Source organism: Rhinatrema bivittatum, chromosome 2 (genome assembly GCF_901001135.1).
Source record: "Rhinatrema bivittatum chromosome 2, aRhiBiv1.1, whole genome shotgun sequence".
NCBI classification, from domain to species: Eukaryota; Metazoa; Chordata; class Amphibia; order Gymnophiona; family Rhinatrematidae; genus Rhinatrema; species Rhinatrema bivittatum.
Genome location: NC_042616.1, coordinates 375,463,469 through 375,486,085, shown reverse-complemented (window position 1 = coordinate 375,486,085; position 22,617 = coordinate 375,463,469). Strand labels below are relative to the sequence as shown.

General features: G+C 42.6%; 1 protein-coding gene across 3 annotated transcripts in view; it reads left to right on the top strand.

Annotated features, from left to right (window-relative positions):
- The window catches only part of TMEFF1 (transmembrane protein with EGF like and two follistatin like domains 1), a 610,729-nt gene that overhangs the window by 578,161 nt on the left and 9,951 nt on the right, over positions 1–22,617 (top strand). For all 3 annotated transcript variants that reach the window (XM_029589975.1, XM_029589972.1, XM_029589974.1), the window contains exon 8: positions 13,283–13,406. In XM_029589975.1, coding sequence (XP_029445835.1) covers positions 13,283–13,406 — 124 coding nt within the window. The remainder of the gene's footprint in view (positions 1–13,282; positions 13,407–22,617) is intronic.

Below are 22,617 nucleotides of genomic sequence, written 5' to 3'. Positions count from 1 at the left end.
TTGACTCGCTCTATTGCCCTTCCCACGCTGGAGGGGGTTAGTAATGAGAATAAGGCTCATTTTTTGCGTGCCTTGGATGCCAAGTGGCGTCGGATGAGATACTTGCAGTTTTCGGCTCTATCATGTAGTCAGTTCAATTGTTTATGGTTCATGGTGGAAATAAACAAAGGGATCTGACAAAGTGGGCAGCTATAGATCAGATGCCGAGAGTAACTTAAAGTGTGTTCTGCAAGAGCTTCACTGGTATCATGTTCAGAGAGTTGGTTATTTTCTCCTGCTAAGATTTCCTTGACAGCGACAGGATATTCCTTGCACACCTTCCGAAGCACTGTTGCTTGGACATTCATGCTCTGAAGGGTGCAACCTTCATGTGTGCAGTGTTGTCTTCACCATGGGCAACCTCCCACCCTGTTCAGGAGTAGCTTTGGTACATCCCACTTGTGTGGATTGACCTGCCTGAGTGTAGAGGAAGGAGAAATTACTACTTACCTGATAATTTCCTTTCCTCTAAGGAAGGCAGGTCAATACACAACCTGCCCTAGGCTGCCTATTTGCTTTTCGTTCATCCCTTCTTGTGGAAGATGCAGACTGTTATTCTATTCATTTGTTGAAGGGCTGGTAAGTGACATAACCAGCCCCTGAGATTAGTGCATGTTAATGCTTTTGGCTGAGCTTTGTATTCCCGAATGGGTGTAAAAATTACTTGTTGACTGTTAATAATCATGTTCTCGTATAACCAGTTTGTCCACAGTTTGGCTTTTCCAGAGAATACTGGCAGGCTGATGGGGCATATATGTCCGTGGCGTAAACCTTTACTCCATCTACTGGTAGAGGTGCATAACATACTTGTGTGGATTGACCTGTCTTCCTTAGAGGAAAAGGAATTATCAGGTAAGTAGTAATTTCTCTGTACACTGAGCCTGGGAAAATTTTAGAACAGCCATTTAAGAACATAAAACCCATTTTTATGCTGTAAGTCACTACTACTGGGGACACTATGGTGTGGGGGCCTTCTACTTGTTCTAAAATGTCTTCTGCTTCCAAGTGTCCCAACTCTTCCTCATCAATGTGTAGGCTCACTTGCATGACTTTTAGCTTCTCTGTTCCAAGGACATGCTATGATGGATGTAAAGAAGTTGTTTTAATCCATTAGGCTGCATAGCATGGATCATCTGAATTGTCCTTAATAAACTGGCTATGCTAGTCCTGATCAACTTAGTTATACCAGAAGTTTTCACATATATTCATAATCAAGTTGTCTTAGAAATAGCCACTGCTATTACTGGTATCAGTAGCATGGGATCTACTTAGTTTTTGGGTACTTGCCAGGTTCTTATGGACTGGATTGGCCACTGTTGGAAACAGGATGCTGGGTCTCACCCAGTATGGTGGGGTCTCACTCAGTATGGCAATTTCTTATGTTCTTATGTTCTTATTAGGTCAGTAACAAAAATGTCTCTGAAAGGCAAATGAGCTGAAAATACATCACAAAATGGTAGTGATGCCACATTTCCATAGGCATATATAGGCATATTTAGGTTTATGGTTGTTGTCTGGAAAGGTGGATCCAGGACATTCACTGATACAAAACCTTTGTCTCATGCCCTTGTAAGAGAATATGTCACCATGGTTAAAACGTCTGCTCAATATAGCTTCTTTTTCTGAAGAAAAACTGTGAAAATATAAAAGCTATAAAAGTCATTTGCAGAGGTATCATTCTAAGGCAGATCAACACAATCTCCATTAGGTTGTAAGATTATTGCATGCTGTCATGCATTGGTGAATCTGCAGACCTTTGTATAGTGGCTTCTTTTACAACAACTTGGAAAAATGAGCAGCTCTCAAGGCAATCATCTTTATGCAAATAAGAGCCCCTGAGAGCATGCCACAGTCGTCATCTTGGTGACTGGACATTGAATTTTCTGAGGTTGACTGCTACCTCAGAGGCATGATAATTGGTTCTTGGTAGAATATTTCTTATGAAGAGCATAGGCAGTTTCTACTCCTGCTGACACACTGCCATGCTCAATTTCCTAACATTTCATTTGCCCTGCAGTGTTTAAGACAGAAATCTAGGAGCCTCTGAGAATGTGTTTTTCAGATCTGATTGAAGAGCAACCTTGTATGTTTTATTCGCTCATCTCTAGATCCTCAACATTAGACCAACATGATAATAAGGTGATATGTTGTAAGGTGATATAGTCGGATATGGTAATCATCTATGATTTACCCTTTTACTGGTACATGTGCCTTAATGCATACTATACTGTTTATGTTTTTAGAGGGATTTAAATATTATGTGACTTTTGCTTTGTCATGGTCTTTTTCTCCAGTTTCTGGTAGGGATTTCAAAAATATGAGATGTTTCACGTGCTGCAAAATGCAACAATATTGCCTGTTTGGAACTGGCATTGTGTTCCTTCAACCCAAGACAGACTTTACAATCTTTCAAGCCAAAGTTCTGACCTTGGTCCTAGAATGCTACAAGATTCATGAATAAAAACAATTTGGAGAGTGTAGAAATATGTTGGAAAGTAAAAAAAAAATGTATTTATTTATTTGTTTGTTTATTTATTTGGGTGTTTTATATACCGTTGTTCCAAAAGAAGATCACAGCAGTTTACAAAGTCAGTTCTAAAATTCTTGGTCAGCATTCACATTGTTGTTGGTTTTCATACTCTAGGTCAACACAACAACAAAATCATATTCTCGTTCATATCCATACATATTCTAGGTTAACGCATTAGCAATATATAATCTAGTACAAATTCATACATTCTCTAGATTGACACAACAGCAACTACAAATTCTGATTCTAAAATCTATATATTTTACATTGTTTGGTCCTTATTGCTCACGCCGCAAACTTAGTCTCTGATACTGACATTAAAGTCTCTGGTAGTGACATTGCAGTTATTAGCATTTTGGAATTTTACATTAAATCGTATGCCTTAATAAAGAGCCATGTTTTTAGCTCATGCTTGAAACTCTTTATCTCTGTTATTTGATATACTGACTCTGGAAGACAGTTCCATAACTTGGTGTCCGCTATCAAGAACATTCATTCTCTTATTTGCGTTTGGTGTGTGTTCCGAATAGATGGCACATTTAGAAGTCCTTTGTTTTGTGATTTTAAGATTCTCTGTGGTGTGTAATATTGTAGTGAAACTCCTAATAAGCATGGGTTATTATTGTTGATGATATTGAAAATTAGAGTTAATAATTTGTAACAAATTCTGGATTATATAGGAAGCCAGTGTAGTGCTATCAAAGAGGAGGTGATGTGGTCAAATTTCCTCGTTCCTAGTAAGAGTCTAGCAGAGGCATTTTGAAGTAATTGTTGTGGTTTTAGGCCTAGTAATACGGAGTTGCAGTAGTCTAGGTTAGAAAATATTAGAGTTTGTAAGGCAGTGTGGACGTCATGTATTGTTAGTAGAGGTTTCTGCCGATGTAATATTCTCAACTTGGAGTACCCTATTTTGATTAATTTGCTTTTATGATTTTTCATTGTGAAGTTCTCATCGATTTATATTCCTAGGTCCCGTACTTGATCTGAGGGTGTAATGTTACTGACTTCTAGGTCTAGGGTTGGAGGTTTCCACTTGAAACTGCAAAGCTGTGTTGTTTGTGTTAAGGTTCCTTTAAGTAGTTGGATGGGTATGCCACACTCAAGATGACTGCTTCTAGAGGTTGTCACAGGCCTCTACATATTCCTCAGTCAGGATGGCTGCTGCATATTCAGAAATCATGAGAAAGCAGACCTGGAAGATTCTGGAAAGAGAGCAAACAGCAAAACAGCATGTTCATTCAGTATGGAATAAACAAAGCTTACTATGACCTGGCAGCCTGAATTCAGATAGCAGGATAACTATAAGACTGATGCAATATCATGCGTTGGCGGCAGCGCTTGGCTCAACGCGCGTTTTGGACGCGTGTCCATAACCCCCATTGAAAAACAGGGATTAGCGCGTCCAAAAAGCATGTCCAACTGAGCACATAGCTAATAGTGCTCATGAGGCTATTAGCTATTTCCCCCCGATGCAAAAAAAATGTACGCCTGACACATACATTTTTACCCTCAAAAATTAAAGCCTGCCCTAGAGCAGGTGTTAATTCTTGAGGATCCCAAAATGTTTACAGAAAAGCAGAAAATACTGCTTTTCTGTAGTTCATCTGACTTAATATCGTGGTGATATTAAGTCGGAGCAACCAAAAAAGGAGAACCCTAAAAAAAAAAAAAAAAGGTGTGCTGGCACTCAGATTAGGAAAAGGGATGCTCAATAAATGAGTATCCCTAACCCATGCTGTGCACAGCACAGCCATCTCTCCTGGTGCCCGAAACCGAGTAAGCGCTAGGGACGCAAAATTTTCCTTAGCGCCTCCTTTTTACCATGGCAGCCGATTTCAATATTAAAATTGGGTGCCTGGGAGAGGTGGATTGGCATGCATTAAGAGAGCGAGCACTCAATCATGAGCACCCTTTTAACGCGTGCTGATGTTGCATCGGCCTGTATGAGCTTTTATAACTTCCAGGATGGCAGTTAAAAATAATTACAAACACAAATCTTTGCTTGCCGGGAATTTCATCTGAGCACTACAAGTGTATTCACAATTGTTACATTACTGATGTTACACTGTCAAAGCAGAAACTGCTTTGAGACCTGTGTAAGTTTGAATAGCAAGTGGAGGTCTCACTTGCTCAGTTATTTCATACACTGTCTATTGGAGTCATTCATTTTCCTTTTGCTCTTTTCATTTCCACTACAAAGATGGACATCTTGCTTATAGAATATTACAGATGAACCTCAAATGTTTGTCTTGGCAATTATATGGCAGAGAAGGTCTACAAGGTTATTTTGAGAGAAGGCCAACTCTAAAGAGCACTTCCGGTTCTTTTTTTGATTTTTAAAATAAAGTTAACTAATGATACTGATTAGATTCAACACAACTGTGCCTTCATATGTTTACATTCATTTATTTATTTAGAGATTTTTATATACCGCGGTACGTATGGATATACATCACCTCGGTTTACAGAAAACAATAAATTAGCAACAGGCTTTACATAAAACAGGTTATACAGTAAGTAAACAACAGGTAAACAACAGGTTATACAGGAAGTAAACAAGTAACAGCCATAGGCTTTACATAATGGTGGGAGTGACTGTGCTGCACTCAGTGGTCACCATCCCCCCCCCCCCCCCCTCATAGAGGTACCTGAGACTTAAAAGGCAGCGCCCAGAGGCACAACCCTGCTCACTGTTTTATGTGGTCGCTCAGTGGCTTTAGCATTTTGATGGGGAAAAAGAGGAAGGAGACTGTTAGATCTCTCCCATCCGAGTCAAGAAAGCCAACTTGAGAACCTCAGCCTTTCAATTGAATATACTGTATTTTTCTCAATCACAAGATATTTTGGGAGCTTCTAGTGAACTAGGCATTGAAAGCCTTTTCAATGTGAAACAGTCTGAGCCTTGCTGGGCCAAGTCCTCCAAGTTTAGGATTAGTACTGTCAAATAGGTCGACCAGTGGGCTTGAGCTAGTAGTTGTTGTTTCTACTCCAATTTCTGCTGTGGATGGAAAAGTCCTTTTGACTGCTGGGGTTAAATTGTTCTCTACACCCCTCAGGCTTGGAAATGTTCCTCAACAGCCATTGTAATAACTTTAGAAACTTTGTGGACAACAGTCACCAAACTGGAACAATCCAAATCAGTAAAATATGAGTCTCTTTTGGGGCTTGTTCAGGATCTTTCTGTTTCTGTAAATGGTCATTCTCAAACAATTTCAGATCAGAGAGAGAAGATTAAGCTTTTGAAAATCAATATTCAAAATTAGAAGAATATGATTTTCATTGGTTAAAGATTCTCAATTTGTACATCAAACAATAGAAAATACGGGGGATCATCTTAAGCGACTTAATCTTAGGTTTTTTAATTTCCCTTGGTACTCATTAATATCTCCTAAAGAAATGTTGAAGACATTTTAGCTGGAGTTTTTGAAGGTCACCAAGGAAATGATTCTGGAATTAATAAAGGCATAACAGGGCATGGAGTGGACACTTAGGCCAACTTGAGAGGGAGTGCCGTAAGGTAGCTCTCCTCTCCTGTGATAGGATGCAGTCCAAATGTGGAGCAGAGAATAAGAGTCTGGGTTGAGGTCAGGGCAGTTGACAAGCAAGGGCAACATCAAAGTCAGAGCTAAGGTCGTGTCAGGTAACCTTCAAGACAAAGTCAATATCCAAGTTAGAATCAAGGCAGGCAACAGGCAGGGCATAGTCAGGAACCAGTCTGAGGTCAGTAAGGAGAGTTTAAGGAGACAAGGCACAGGGAGGTATAGGAAGATGGTTAAAGCTAGGTTGGAGAAACGCAGAACGGCTAGAGCATGACAAGGAGGAAGATGCAGGATCTGGGCAGGAATAAAAAGCAACTCACACTGCAGGAGGGTACAAGGCAGAGGACCTGTTGCTAAGGCATCAGTTGATAGTGGGGCTGAGGTTTAAATAGCCAGGCATTGGTGTTGTCCAGATGGCGTTGTGAACACCCTCCCACCATGGGGCCTTTAAGAATCAGAGGTTAACTCTGATATCTGCACCTAAGGTAAGTTGGCATTGGCGTCAGCTGGCATGGTGGTGTCCTGTGACCTGCAGCATCAGCGGCATCCCAGGGTGAGTGAGGCTGACAGAGGTAGCCAAACATTAAAGAAAGATATATTATTTACCATCTAAAAAGAAAATTTGCTCAGGGGCTGAGAATGTATCTGTTGGAGTGGACCTGTCTGCATTTTTGGAGCAGACTTCTTCTGATGCTGAGAATGTGGAGAGGGCTACTCTTAGGTAACGTTTGCTAAAGAAAGTGATAAGCAATAGACACTGTGACTTTTTTTTCCTCTAAAAATTGTTTCCTTTATGGGTCAGACTGAGCCCAATATTCATAAAAAACTTAGCTGGATAAGCCAGATTTATCCAGCTAAGTGCTGCCTTTGAATATACGATTTCCCTATTGCATTCCCTAAGAAAAGCAAGACTATAAGTACCTGCATGCAGGGTTAAAACCAGGACTGGATCAACCTGTCCTTAAAATTTGGAACCAGTTGGCAACCCTAAGCTATGGTCAGCGGGCGCTACTTAGCCAGATAAGTGATTTATCTGGCTGTTTTTAGGTGAAAAACTCAGGGCGGTGAATGGGCTGATTGTTGTGGAGTCAAGTTAGCCGGCTAACTTCTCAAGTTAACTCATCTCAGGCCACAGGGATATCCTAAACTTAGCCAGATACACTTATCCAGCTAACTTTAAGATTGTCAAGTACATTCAGCAGTGCTACCGTGCCACTGAATATCCTGGCAAAGTTAGTCAGATAAGTGTATACGGCTAACTTGCCGAGCCCCACTATTTCTGTATTTCCAGATGTGATCATGTGATGAAAGAGGACAGGCCAGGAAGAGAATTTTTCTTTTAAAAAAATCCAAGGGTTTTGACCTTAGGTGCTTCATTTGTATTAAAGTTTCAAATGCTTAATTATTCTTTTGCGAGTTAAATATGTGTTTTAGAGATGTGAATCGTGTGCCCGATCGTCTTAACGATCAGGTTCGGATGGTGGGAGGGAAAAATCGGATCGTTAGAGATTGTGAATTGGAATCGTTCCGATTCTAATTCACATTGTTAAATTTTTAGTGAGGCCTGAGCAGATAAACAAAACCCCACCGACCGCCCCCCCCCCCAAAAAAAAATGTTAAATTACCTGGTGGTCCAGTGGGGGGGGGGGGGGGGGCCCCGGCGCGATCTCCCGCTCTCGGGCTATCGGCGCCATTTTGGCTACCACTGATAAAAAGGCGCCGATGGTCCGAAAAAAAAACCCCACCCCGACCCTTTTCAAATTACCCCTTTGCTTCTCCCACCCTCCTGACCCCCCAAAAAACCTTTTAGATGTACCTGGTGGTCTAGCGGGGGGTCCAGGAGCCATCCCTTCAATCGTGCCAGTGCTGGAGGTTTCAAAATGGCGCCGATCGCCTTTGCCCTTACCTTGTCACAGGGAGCGACCGTCGCTTCCTGTGACAAGGTAAGGGCAAAGGCGATAGACTGCCAATATGGCGCCGATCGCCTTTGCCCTTACCTTGTCACAGGGAGCGGGAGATCGCACCGGGGACCCCCCCCCCCCCCCACTGGACCACCAGGTAATTTAACATTTTGGGGGGGTTCGGGAGGGTGGGGGAGTGTAAGGAATTTGTTTTAAAAGGTCGGGGTGGGTTTAGAGGTTGTGTTGGTGTGCCGGTTTTCCCACCCTCCCCCAAATAATTCCCGTGCCCTATTTAACGATACAATATAAATGCTCCTGACGATAAATCGTGGACATTTGTATTGTATCGTGTACTCTAACGGTTTAGAACGATTTTAAAATTATCGGATGATAATTTTAATCGTTCAAAAACGATTCACATCCCTAATGTGTTTACAGATCCAGTACATTTAGAAGCTTTTCCTCAAAATAAGATTGTTTTCAGTTAATTTGGGGCTGCTTTTCCACCAAGTTAGGAGATCTCTTTCAAGATTTGTGAAATGAATTTCCTCAAATATTTTTCTTTGTTCTTTTTCTCCCTATGAAGTGATCTTAAAATGATGATTCGTTTGTATATTATTTTCTTATCTCTGATTTTTCTATTTTTGTTCTTTTCCTTAATGATACATCAGTTTTTTCCTAAAATAAGGTATTTTTGTATTGTAATTCTGTTTTTTGAAAATTAAAATTATATAAAAAAAACATGAACTATGAATGGTTATGTCCATTTTAACTGCTAAGCGAATTACTTAAGATAATTGTGACTAGTACTGCTGCTTTAAGAGGCTGTAATTGCATTTATCCCTAACATGTCAAACCACTCAGTCTTCTTCTTTATAGTCTATGATGTTAGCAAAACCTGTTTTAATATTTACATAACCCTGCTCAGAGCACTGGAAATAAGAGCCTCTGATGCTGGATTTCTGAGGCTCACACCAGTCACTGTTGGTTCAGAATGTACAAAAATGGTCAAGCAGATGGTGTAGTGGAAGTGGGCCAGGGGCAAGGGCTGTAGATTCTCATGTTAGACAATGGAAAACACCCATTTCTCTTTTCCCTCTCTGTGACCATCTGACTGCACCCCAATAGCATAATTCTTCTTTCTTCACCTCCTATGACTAGCAAAATCACATTTCAAAGCTATACCTTTAGATTAAGTAATAGTCTTACTTAAAGGGTATCTTCCAAAAAAAATAGCAGCTTTTATTTCTCTGGGGTTATTCATAGTCAGAAAACTCATTAATAAAAAATCACATGAATGATGAGTCAGAGGAGTCACACAGCAGAGAAAAACAGCTCAGCAAAAACTAATACATTTCTGCATATCCTCTTCCTCTAGTGGCACTTCCAGATTTTAATCAATTTCACACTCCATAAATGACTTAGTCACTTCTCTAAGTAAACTTGCATCCTTTTTAAGAGATCCTTTCCAAGCAGTAATCTCAGCAATCTCCTTGTAGTCCATAAATCCTCTTCGGCTTTCCCTGGCATGGACCAGGAGCCCAGAGTTGTTGCCCCAAATCTCTGGATTGCATGGGTCTGGCTGGCCTGGGTGTACCAGCAGATCTACTGGCAGCCATTGCACTAAATCCCACTGCTGAATGTTCCAACTCAAAGACACACACAGCTACTCTGACCAAAGCAAACTCCGTCCCCTCACGCCTTTTACTGGAAGTAACAGATACTATAGTCAATTTTTGAAATGGCACAACCCACCATTTAACCAAAGGTACAGGTTATATGACAACATTTAAGATTGCTTAAAGAGCAAATTTCTAGTGGCAAGGACCTGTTTTAAGGCCTGAGCCACATAAATTACTGAACAAATTAAGCGTGTGTGTGCTTCTGAAAGATGAACTCACCTCTACCTCTGATTCCTCAAGCTAAATACTGTGATTCATAGATAAGCAACAGGTTAATAGAGGAAGTACTGTATATAATAAACAGGGTCTGTGTATTGCTATCCTCAAAGAAGCAAGGCAAAATGAACCCTTTTACATAAGAAGTCACTATTTCACTGCCAATGTTCTATTGTCTGCAGTGGAGCTACATGAGATATTCTTAAAGGAAGCTGATCGTTTTTCCCTCTGCCATTTTCTGTAAGAGCCATTTGCTCCCTTTCCCAGAAACTGGTGAGTACGGCACATTTAGGATCAAAGGTTAAAGTGGTCACATGATTAGGGCAGTAGGCTACAAACTAGAGCAGCCAGGGTTCAAATCCCCCTAGTGCCCCATGTAACATTGAGCAAGCTACTTTACTTTCTATTGCCTAAGGGGTAAGCGTAGAGGCTCATGTACTAAATTGCAGAAACTTTTCTAGATGGGGCTTTGTGCAAAAACTCCAAAATTCTGGGGTTTTCACATATTGTAGAATATAAAAGCTCAGTTTGCACAAGTGTTTGCAGAATTTTCCCTTCTCATGGTAAAATTTCACGTGTAGTCTGCCATTTGCAAAGTTTTATTTAAATTCAAAATAAATGAGTTGCTGTAATGCACAATGATGTAAAGCAGCTCATTAATTTTGAATTCAGCAAAAAATTGGCATGCAAAAGCATCTTTGTGGAATGGTTTTAGAAAAAATATAACTACATCTCAGTGAAATATAGATCTTTTTTTTCTGACCTTCCCATGCAAACTTTTGTACACAGTTTTTTTATGGAGCTTGTTTGCATCTGTTGAAAAGCACACATGAACAGGCCTCTAGCCCCTGGGAAATCCCATAGATTAGTACATCAGCATCTTAGATTGTAAGCCACCTACTGTACCTGACTGTAGCTTGCTTTCAACTTGGATTTGGAAAGGCATGCAATTAAATCTAAAATCCATATCCGATATAAAGCAACCCTGGTATACTTTGAAGGAGGTTCTCAAATCTGTGGAAAAATAATTTGACTAAAGGTAGCAGCAACTTTTCAAAAGGACATTTCTGATTGAAGGAAACCCTGTTTTATGGAGAGCCTTTCATGTTTCTCCAATCTTTGGTTTTTTAGTTGACATTTGTCATAGTGTCTTTGAGTAAGGTTGTTTTATATTTAGGGATCTTCTTTTTCAGTTTTTATTTTATTTTTCATGGGAATTTCAGTGTTAAAACAAAAACAAATCTGTGGAAATATGACTTTGTTATAACAAACAGAAGAAAAATTAGTTGAAAAAACATTTTTCCACTAATCTTTTTTTGCGATTTATTTGTTTATTTATTTATTTATTTATTTTAACATTTTTATATACCAAAGTTCATATGGACAGCACATCGGTTTATATAAAACGAAAGAGAAGAGGAGGAAAAATCAGAAGAAACAAATTACATTATAACAAATAACTGAATAAATAGGTTACATTATGACAAATAACTGATTAAATAAATAAGAGAGGCTAAGAAAAGTGAAAAGGATAGAGAAGAGTGGATAGATAAAGGGGGAGGAGTTAGAGGAACAGGTAACTGGTTTAAGAAAACATAGAATTAACTCTAAAGGGGAAAAATGTACAGTGGGGGGTATGCTATGGCATGGTATGGTAAGGGTAGGGGTATGCTATGGTATGCTATGGCATGGAATAATAAAATAAAAACTGAAAATGAAGGTCCCTATTTATGTGCCAGTCAGATTGTTGGCATCCAATCTGTTGTGCCCTATATCAGACATTTTGCCATCTCCTTTGCCTAGCGTTGCCACTTTTCTCTGTTTACCGGCCCTAATTTTCATCCCTAAGATCCTTGATTACAGATTAAGTTGTGTCCATTAGGCATGTGCATTTGTTTTACCTGAATGGGTAGAATGGGATAAATGGGGCCATTTCGGTTCATTCTGAATGGAATGCCTCTTATGAAAATACCTCTAATATTTCAGGAATTTTTGTTTTTGTGTGGAAGCAAAATAAAAAAGGCCTCCCAGAAGTCCTCTGACCACTTCTCTCCCACCTACAAAAAAGCCCCGGGGCAAAGTCAGGCCCAGCTTGGGCCCCTCAAGCCCCCTCCTGCCTTAAAAATAGATCTGGGCACTTGGCCTACTTGACTAGGTTTAGCTAGAACTAGGTGTATCCAGCTGGAACATAACCAGCGAGGCTAAGGGTCTCCTCAGCCCCCACTTACCCATTCTCTGGTGGTTCAAAAGGGCAGGAGTGATACTTAAATCATACCTGTCCTATCAGTGCAGTTTCACAATGGCGATGCTGGCCCTCCTGAGCGGTGCAGAAGTGATATCACTTTAGTGACTGTCTCAGGTGTAGCTGGTGCCATGTTGGATGGCCATATATTTGAAAATATATACCATCAAACAACATGGCCTCCAGTTGTACCTAAGACAGGCGCCAAAGTGATGTCATTTCAGCACACTCAAAAGGGCTGGTGCCATTATGAAAGAGCACCAGTTAAGCAGGAGTGACTGGGCATCGCTCCTGCCCTTTCAAACCACTGGACCACCATGAAATGGGTAAGTGGGGGGCTGGGGAGACCCTCAACCCCAGCCCTGCTATTTGTTTTAAGGGGAGAGGGGTGGAGGGACCTGGCCTGGCCCCAGCTAGTCCATGTAAACTCAGCTGAGTAGGCCCAGGACTGGACCTATTTTGCAGGAGGGAGGGGGCTCAGAGATTCTGGCTTGGGCTCCAGGGCTTCTGTTGGAATGGGAGGTAGGTCAGAAAGTCTCCAGGAGGCCTGTTTTGATTTATCTCATTTTTGGGGGGAGGGATTAGTGTTTAATGTTTTTCTTTGGTTCAGGAAACAAACCAAACCTAAAAAAAAAATACAAATAATAAATAAAAATCCCCCCAAAATGAAAAAATGAACCATAATGACATTTTTTAAGCTACGCATCCCTTGTGTCCATTAACCATGTTCCATACCATTTTTTTTTTTTTTTAGAATATGCATAAATAAAGGTAAACAAACAAGCTGTCGGTGATCCCTTTCTATCTGCCTAGTATAATACCTTGGTGACTAATTTTTGAAAGCTACATTCCCTTCCTCATGCTGTGCAATTTAAAAGATGAATTTTGTGCTTTCATTGTTCTTGCTCCGGTTTTCAGAAATATCTCTCAATTTAGTTTACTGCAAGCTCCATAGGCCTCAGCATGGGCTCTTCCTCTGTCAGCTAGCTTATATAGGAATATGTTGCATGCCAAGAATCCACCAGGCTGCCTTCTGATATGAGCACTCATTCCTGAGGTACAGGATAAAAGGGATGCAGGATTACTCTGTTTATTTAGATAGTCAACAAACGTATTTGTGTGCTTTTTTCAAGATGCCAGTGATCAAAGAGAAGAAATTTATGTTGGAAATCACGTACCTTGCTCAGAAACCTTCAACAGTTACTGTGTACATGGAAAATGTGAATTCATTTTTTCTACTCAGAAGGCTTCTTGTCGGTAAGTCAGCAAATGAATGAATGAATAAGTACCTCACCTTCAATGTTCTGTAGAATGTGCAGGCACTTTATCCTAAAGCGTAAGCAAAATACATCAAAATTCATATTACATATTTGAATACAAATGGCATATTCTATTAAAAGTTCATATGTTTTTCCTTTAGCTTCTTGTAAAAGCTGATACTGTGAGATGATTTTTGAATGACAAAATTCAGCTCTCAATAAAAAGCATTCTGGCTGGAGCTTCAGACTGACTTTTAAGCAAGGAATGCTTCTCAGTCTCACCAAAGATGTATAGAAATACATTTTTATGTAATGCTGAACAACTAGTTTAGTCATGCAGAAGAACCAAGACATCTCAGATCTGCATACCTGCAATGAATGTAAATATTTATGCCAGGGCTGGTCCAGTGATTCGGTGGCAGTGCTGGATGCTGCCATGTGGAAGATGTGGGTTCACTTCCTGAGTCCACTTTCTGATCTTCAGGCTGGTTGGAGCTGGGGATGCTGTGGATTACACATCAGTGTCACCTGGTGAGCTGAAATAGGGTACATATGTACTAAGCTCTGGAGAGAACTGTGATTGATAGTCCCTAGCTGAGGACTGTCCCTATGACTGATAAAAGGGGAAGAGAGCTAAAAGGGGGGGACTTTCCCGGGTAGTTGTGCATCTCATTTATGTAGTCTCCAATTGAACTGAAAGAAGCAGGAAAAAAGTACTAGGCCCAACTCCTGCCCCATACCTCTCCATCTACACTACTATATTTATTTTTATGAACCTTATTTTAAATGTTTTCACCATCTATACTTTATAATTTCCAGCATTTCTTTCCCTGGAGAGGAAGAGAATCTGAGAGGGACCTGCAAACAGACTGCTATGAAACTAATCTTATCTAATTAGAGTCCCAGTGGTATAGATCTCCTTTTTGTGGGAGGTCAGCCAGAATTTTCTTAGAACTTTTACTTCTCAATTTATGGTGTCCTGTGTGTGGAGGATTCAGATGAGGGTAATCGACTTGTTTACATTTCTGATGTTGACTTTTATTGTAATGAATGTCTTCAGCCCTAATATACTGACACCACACACAGGATTTGAGGTGAAATTGTTCTCAAAACTTTATTCACATTGAATTTTTTAAAACTTCATTTAAATATTTTTTTCTTAATTTCTATATAATACAGATAATTCTGGAGAAAGACATTACTTTTCAGCATTCATTTTCTCTGAGGTAATCTTAGAGAATGAGACCCTTCCTGATTTTGCCATCATTGGTACTTGAGTTCTGGTGTTCAGATTTCAAATGAGCTGTTTTTGATTCTTCCTAGAAAGCAACTTCAAAAATAGGTCTCCCAGTTTGGCAGTCCTTTCTCTGACTCCAGAAATCTACTCTGCAAACCTTAAAGCAAAGCTTCAGTATGGGTCTAACTCTCCTTTCATTATTCTCTGCCTGTTTTGGTTCTCTCAGTCTCAGGATCCTCCTTGACACTAAAAATATCCCTTCTCCTGAAAGGCCTGAGGGCTCCAACCTTGAACCTCCACCTCATTTCTAGGATGGAAAACTGAACAAAAGAATCCAAGACAGAGTGGATTAATGAATTTTGTTAAAATGTACTCCTTTACAAGATACTTCCCATTGGGGCAGATATTAAAATCTGTGCACGCGGGGTACATTTGTGCTCGCTACCCAGTGCGCACAAATGTACACCCAATTTTATAACATGCGCGTGCTGCCCCGAGCATGTTATGAAATCTGGGGTTGGCGCGCACAAGGGGGTGCACACTTGTGCACCTTGCATGCGCCGAGCCCTAGGGGAGCCCGGATGGCTTTCTCCGTTCCCTCCAAGGCCGCTCCGAAATCAGAGCGGCCTCGGAGGGAACTTTTCTTCTGCTCCCCCCCCACCTTCCCCTCCCTTCCCCTATCTAACCCATCCCATAGCCCTACCTAAATCCCCCTCCACCTTGTTTCAATTATTTATGCCTGCCGCGTATCTTGCTCACCGGCCACCCCCTTCCCGCCCCTTTTTGAAAGCCCCGGGACATACGCACGTCCCGGGGCTTGTGCACGCCGCCAAGCCTATGCAAAATAGGCTCGGCGTGCGCAGGAGCAGGTTTTCGGGGTTACTCGCGTAACCCTTTGAAAATCTGCCCCATTATGTGGTGTCAGGGAACAATAAACATTGCTACTTTTTCTGACTTCATTCATTCAGCACTTTGGTGACACCATTGAATAAGCATTATCCAAAAATGTTGTATATAAGCAATCAAGACAACGTAGGTCCCTTCTTCAGATGTGAATAATGTCTCTGATGTGACATAAGAAGGGATTTTTGTGGTTTCAAAAGCACATGTACAATATTTTTAGATAATATGTATATTGATCCAGTGAAAGTTTTCAGAATTTGCCTATAATTCCATGACTAGAATGTAGCTTCAGTGTTATTGAATATTCTTTTGTATAATTTATTTTTTGTTAAATGAAGAAAGGTGGAGGAGGGCTAATTTAGTGAAAAGATTGAATGCCTCAGCAAGTGGAACATAACTGGTGAGAGCCACCTTATAAGAAACTGGCATGTGGAACCTGTGGGTCTCCTGGAGGGGGATGTGGGGGGGGGGGTGCTGAGAAGGGCTGCAAATGGGAAAAGGAGGGGGGCTGCTGCAGACTGGGGAAGGACTGGCAGCAAGCAAGAAGTTTACATAGTGACATGGCAGTGCTGGGGTGGGGGAGCGGGCACTCACTGTGTGAGCACATGAGGAGCAGCACATCCATCTGCCCCTCTCAGAGCTCAGTCCAGTCACCTCGCAGTAAATCTCACCAGCACTGCACATGCACTTCTTCCTGATTCACCCCCTTCCTTTCTGTGCCTGTAGTTTAGACTTCTCCACCCTCCCCCACCCCATCCCACCAGCATATTCCCATTGACTGTGCACTACACTGCTACTTTTATGGTTCCCCAGGCCTACTACTCTGCAAGCCTACTCCGAGAGGGGGACGGGACCAGAAGCAATCCATGCAGTTCCCTGGACTTAAAAAAGAAAGAAAGAAAGAAAGAAAGAAGGAAAGAAAAAGAAAATTAAGCCCTAGCTAAACTGGAGAGAATCAGTGATCTATAGCAGCACAGCTCCAAATGGAACCTTGCTTTCTAGGGATGTGAATCGGGCTTCGGACGATTGAAAATATCGGACGATATTTTCAAAATCGTCAGAAATCAGGGGCTCCCCCAAAACGATAGGAAAACCCCACGATATTGATCGTGGGGGTTCTCTTATCGTTTTGGGGGAGGGCGGAAAAAACGGCACACAAAAATAACCCCTAAACCCACCCCGACCCTTTAAATCTAATCCCTTAGCTTCCCCCACCCTCCTGACCCCCCCAAAAAACTTTTTACAGTTACCTGGTGGTCTAGTGGGGGTCCCTGGAGCGATCTCCCGCTCCCGGGCCGTCGGCTGTCACTAATCAAAATGGCGCCGATGGCCCTTTGCCCTTACCATGTGACAGGGTATCCGTGCCATTGGCCGGACCCTGTCACATGGTAGGAGCACTGGATGGCCGGCGCCATCTTGTGCTCCCACATGCAGAACACAGACAGATCCTCACCAAATACAGAATTAAGGGACCATAAACTATAAAAATAAAAATAAATAAATAAAAAGAAATGAACAGACAAAGACTGAACTAGAAATCACAATAAGTCAGACTCTATGCAATGCAGCAATGGGAAAACAGAAAATACCATCATTCCTCATAAAACATCATACAATAAAATCAAGAACTATAAAAAAAATCACAATAGGAAAATCATACTAAACATATGTATTTTAAAACAGCTAATGAATAGAACATCCATTAATTTAATTAGATACAAAATTTTGAACATTTCCCAAACATCAATAAAATATTTCAAAAACAGCAGACACATCAAATAATATCCAATAATTAAAACTATTAAGGATAGAAAAGCATCCCACATTCTCCACACCCAGGAGCTTTTGATTCCAGTCACCTTGAGATGGTAATGAATTAATTGTTCTCTAACATTCATGTTCATTATCACACTCACTCATATGCTCACTCATGCACACATACAGTCTCCCTCTCTCACTGATGGGCTTGCTTGCTCTGACACACATGCTTACTGACACTCACACCCTTATTAATGCTGTCACACACATGCAGACTCATACACTCTCCCTCATACACATGCTCACTGATATACTTGCACTGACTCACATACTCAGTTACGCTTACACATTCTCACTAACACACTTGCACTGTCACACTCACACGATCACTGGCACACAAACTCTCACTGACTCAACCATTCAATCACACTCACACACATGCTAAGACTTATGCATACTCACACATGCTGTTTAAAATCCTGAGAGATCTAGAACTGGTAAATGTGAATCGGTTATTTACTCTTTCGGATAATAGAAGAACTAGGGGGCACTCTATGAAGTTAGCATGTGGCACATTTAAAACTAATTGGAGCAAATTCTTTTTCACTCAAAGCACAATTAAGCTCTGGAATTTGTTGCCAGAGGATGTGGTTATTGCGGTTAGTGTAGCTGGGTTAAAAAAGTTTGGATAAGTTCATGGAGAAGAAGTTCATTAACTGCTATTAATCAAGTTGTCTTAGAGAATAGCCACTGTTATTACTGTCATTATTAGCATGAGATCTACTTAGTGTTTGGGTACTTACCAGGTACTTGTAGCCTGGATTGGCCACTGTTAGAAACAGGATACTGGACTTGATGGACCCTTGGTCTGACTCAGTATGACATTTTCTTATGTTCTTATGATCCCTTGCACACACGCTCACTGTCACAACTGCACTCACACACATGCTGAGGCACTTGCACTCTAACTCTCACACATGCTGATAATTACACCCTTACTGCCTCATACATTCAGTCATGCTCACTCATGTTTGTTTTCTCCCCCTCTGTCTGTGAATAAGTAAATCAAACATTTTTACTTACATTAGTGGTCAGGGAAAATCCAGGAAGGGGCCACAAAAGGGGAGTCTGAGTGGACCTTTGAGGGAGGGGGTGGCTATTTGGTGTGGGAAGGCTCAAGGCCTGTTAAGCCACTTAAGCCCTGAAGTAGTTTGGTTTTATATATATTTTTGCTGCAGCATGAGGATGAAAAGAGCCTGCCGCAGAGGAAAGCTGTGGGAGCTGGGAGGCAGGCATTCAGTGGGTGATGAGACAGTGGTAGGAAGTGTGCTGGCTGCTTCCCGCCGGCAAAAACAGAAGCAAAGTAGGCACGAATGGAGGCAGCGGAAGTGTTTCCCACCACCACGGTGATGATGGTGGATGGGACAAGTGCAGCGAATAGGCCCATGGAACCGCAGCTGCTGCCACAGTGAAAATACAAACAAAGCACTAAGCGGAGGGCCTCAGGGGAAGTTCCCGCTCTCAGAGAAATGTCACATGGCTGCTGTTAGTCGCCATGACTCTGAAGGCACATGGCTGCAGCGACCAATATGTATCATGTGATTGGGGTGATCGGCCCACCAGGACATGCCCAAAGCCCCAATAGGCCAATCCGCCCCTGTTCAATACCACAACTTTTTCTAATATAAACTGCATAATTTACTGCTCAGAAGAACTTGTATTATCTAGACCCAGCGGTGGATTCACAATGTTGGACCAGCCCGGGTATTCACCGCCCAGGTCGGCCCAGGACACATCACGCTATGTCACGGCCGTGCCCGGCAGACCACTTGACTGGAGCGATCGGCCCACTGGGGGATGCCCGATCCCCCGATAGGCCAATCCTCCCCTGTCTAGACCTCTTACTCCATCTCCCTAGAGCTTGGTCTCTGCACTTGTTTCAGTGCTTCTTCTCATACACACATGCTCAGGCACACACAAATACACTCCCTCTCATACACACATGCTATGACACTCAGACACATATATATTACTATTACATACACCACATAATTAAACTGTATAATATCTTACATTTCCCCACACAGTCCTCCATCCCCTTCACGTCTGTTTTTTGCATACATATCTCCGCAAAGAACCCTCTATTATCCCCTTTAAATCAGTGCATCATACCTCTCCTCATCCTTACCATTACCTACATCCCCACCCACTACTATTCCTCAAACTAGATTTCTGCAAATACTACAATGTGTCAATGCAAAACAAGAAGTTAGTAAGTCATATAGAACTCTTTGCTATTCTGTTCTTCACTATGCCATATAGAATCCCCAAGCTCCATTGCTGCATATGGTACAAAGTCTCAATATAAAATAAGAAGATACTATTGTCGCATAGAATTCTCTGCCACGCTATACATTGCTGCCATTTATTTACTCCATAAAGTTACATAGTTAGACTCTCAAAAAAAAAAATTCAATGTAAATAGGCTATCCAGAGACCTAGGGAAATAACTATTACCCATTTATTTACTCCACATGTTATATTGTTAATTTCTTGTAAAAGTTTTCAATGTAAATGTTGCGAGCGGAGGGGTGGACCCTTAGGCCGGCCTGACGGAGTGAAGAGGTGGAAGAGGAAGTGCACTCCGTGGAGAACAGCAAGCCGGGAGGCTGATACAGACAGGCGTTGAGCAGGAGTCTTCACCCTGGAAGCCCAGATTCCCCCGGGAGGAGCCCGTGAGGACCCGAGCCGCTGGAACTTAGGTGACTGGTGTGAAGAGAAGACTTCACCCTGGAGACCCGAGGTCCCTCCGGAAGGAACCCGTGAGGACCCGGGCTGCTGGGACTTAGGCGAGAAGAGGAAGCAATCCGAAGTTGAGGGAACAGGCAGGAGTCAGGAACCAGAGAATCAATACCGAGAACTGAAGGAGATCTGGAACTGGAACTGAAGCAGGAACTGGAACAGAAGAAGATCCGGGACTGGAACTGAAGCAGGAACTGGAAAGAAGCACAAGCAGTTCCAGGAACCAACAGGCAAGAGACAGCCGAGCACAGCAACTAACTTCCAGCAAGGAACCTCGTTGCTAGGCGTCTGACTGAAGCAGACGCTGGCTTTAAATACTTGCCGGCGTCTGACGTCACACTGAGGGGCGGTCCGTGGTCCGGCGGGAAAAGTCCTTTAAATTGGGCTTCTTCACGCACGCATGCCTAGGAAGGGGAGAGGCTGGATTCAATGGCCTGGCAGCGTCTCCCTCGTGGAGACGCCGCTGCGAAACAGGCAGAACAGGCCCAAACACCCGCAAACCGTCTCCCCAGCCTGCCGACCCAGAGCGCGGCGGTCCGAGCCGTGGATCCCACCAAGGAAGTCCCGTGGAGAGAGGTAAGGATCCAGTTGCAGAACCTGCGACCGGGACCGCAACAGTAACCCCCTCTTACGCCCCCTCCTAGGAAGGACCAGGTTTACCAGGGTGACTGAGATGAAACTGCTGGAGCAAAGACTTGTCCAATATGTTACAGGCAGGCTCCCACGTGTTCTCTTCCGGGCCACACCACTCCCATGCCAGCAGATACTCCCATCGCTGCTGGTGGAAATGGACATCAAGCACCTCCTGGACTTGATAGATAGGGTCATCTTGAATGGACATGACCATAGGGTCTGGGACTTGGTGATGGTACCTGGAGAGAATGAGAGGTTTCAGTAAAGAGACATGAAACACATTGTGAAAATCCTGGCCCCCTGCAATCTGTCCAGGAGTTCAGGGATCAGCGGGAGGGGATAACGGTCGCATTTGGTGATAGCGTTAAGTCCCCAATAATCAATGCATGGTCTTAGGGATCCATCCTTCTTACCCACAAAGAAAAACCCCACCCCTGCGGGTGACTTAGAAGGTCGGATGAATCCTCTAGCAAGGTTCTCGGCTATGTTTTCGGACATAGCTCGGGTCTCTGGCAAGGACAAGGGATACACTCTTCCCCGTGGCGGACTAGTCCCGGGTAAATGATCAATAGTGCAGTCGAATGGGCAGTGCTGGGGTAGAATCTCCGCCTTTTTCTTGGAGAATATGTCAGCAAACTCCGCATAGGGCACAGGTGGTACAAGGGCAGTCTGCAAGACTGGTAAACATGGTGACCTTGGGACTCTGAGGCAATTAGTGAAGCAGAAAGTACTCCATTTCGCAATCTGTAAGGTGTCCCAATGGATGACAGGTGAGTGTAGCTGTAACCAGGGTAATCTTAGTACCACGGGGTGGACGGCTTTCTCCAGGATCAGGAAGGAAATTTCTTCGGAATGCATCACTCCAGTACGTAGGTTGATAGGGACCGTGGCCGAAATACTTCCTGGAAGAAGTGTTCCACGGATGGAGGTAATCCGTAAAGGATGCTCTCGGTCCAAGTGGGGATATGTAGTTGATGAACCAGGTCTGCCACATTCTTTGTGGTTGGCCGGTGATGCAGGGAAAAATTAAAGTGACTGAAGAACAGAGACCACCAGGCTTGTCGGGGGTTCAAGTGCTGGGCTTTACACAAGAACTCCAGATTCTTGTGATCTGTGTAAACTGTAATTGGATATTGAGCACCCTCCAACCACTGCCTCCATTCCTTGAACACCAATTTGATGGCTAACAGTTCCTTGTCGCCAATTCCATAATTTCTCTCCACATCAGAGAATTTACGAGAGACATAAGAACACGGAATCAACCCCCCATTCCTAGAGGTCTGGCTGAGAACTGCTCCCATGGCAATATCCGATGCATCCACCTCCACGATGAAAGGCCTTAGAGGATCCGGGTGATGGAAACAGACGTCCTCCAAGAACACCTCCTTCAACTCCATAAAGGCCCGATGCGCTTCTAAAGGCCAGTTCTTTGCGTCCATTCCTTTTCTTGTAAGCACTGTTAGAGACACCTTACAGGAATAGTGCGGGATAAACTGTCTATAGAAATTAGTGAATCCCAAGAATCTTTGGAGCGCTTTCACCCCTACAGGTTGAGGCCAATCTCGGATGGCGGAAACTTTTTCTGGGTCCATCCTGGACCCTGTGGCTGAAACAATGTACCCCAAGAAAGGGAGTGATTCTTGCTCGAAGAGACACTTCTCGAACTTCGTGAACAGGTTATTCTCCCTCAGAATCTGAAGAACTTGTCGCACGTGTTGACAATGCGTTGTCAGATCCTTGGAATAGATCGGTACATCATCTAGGTAGACAATGACAGAAGAATGAATCATCTCTCTCAGGTGTTGGAATACTGCAGGAGCGTTACAAAGCCCAAACGGCATTACCAAGTACTCATAGTGTCCGTCCCTGGTGTTGA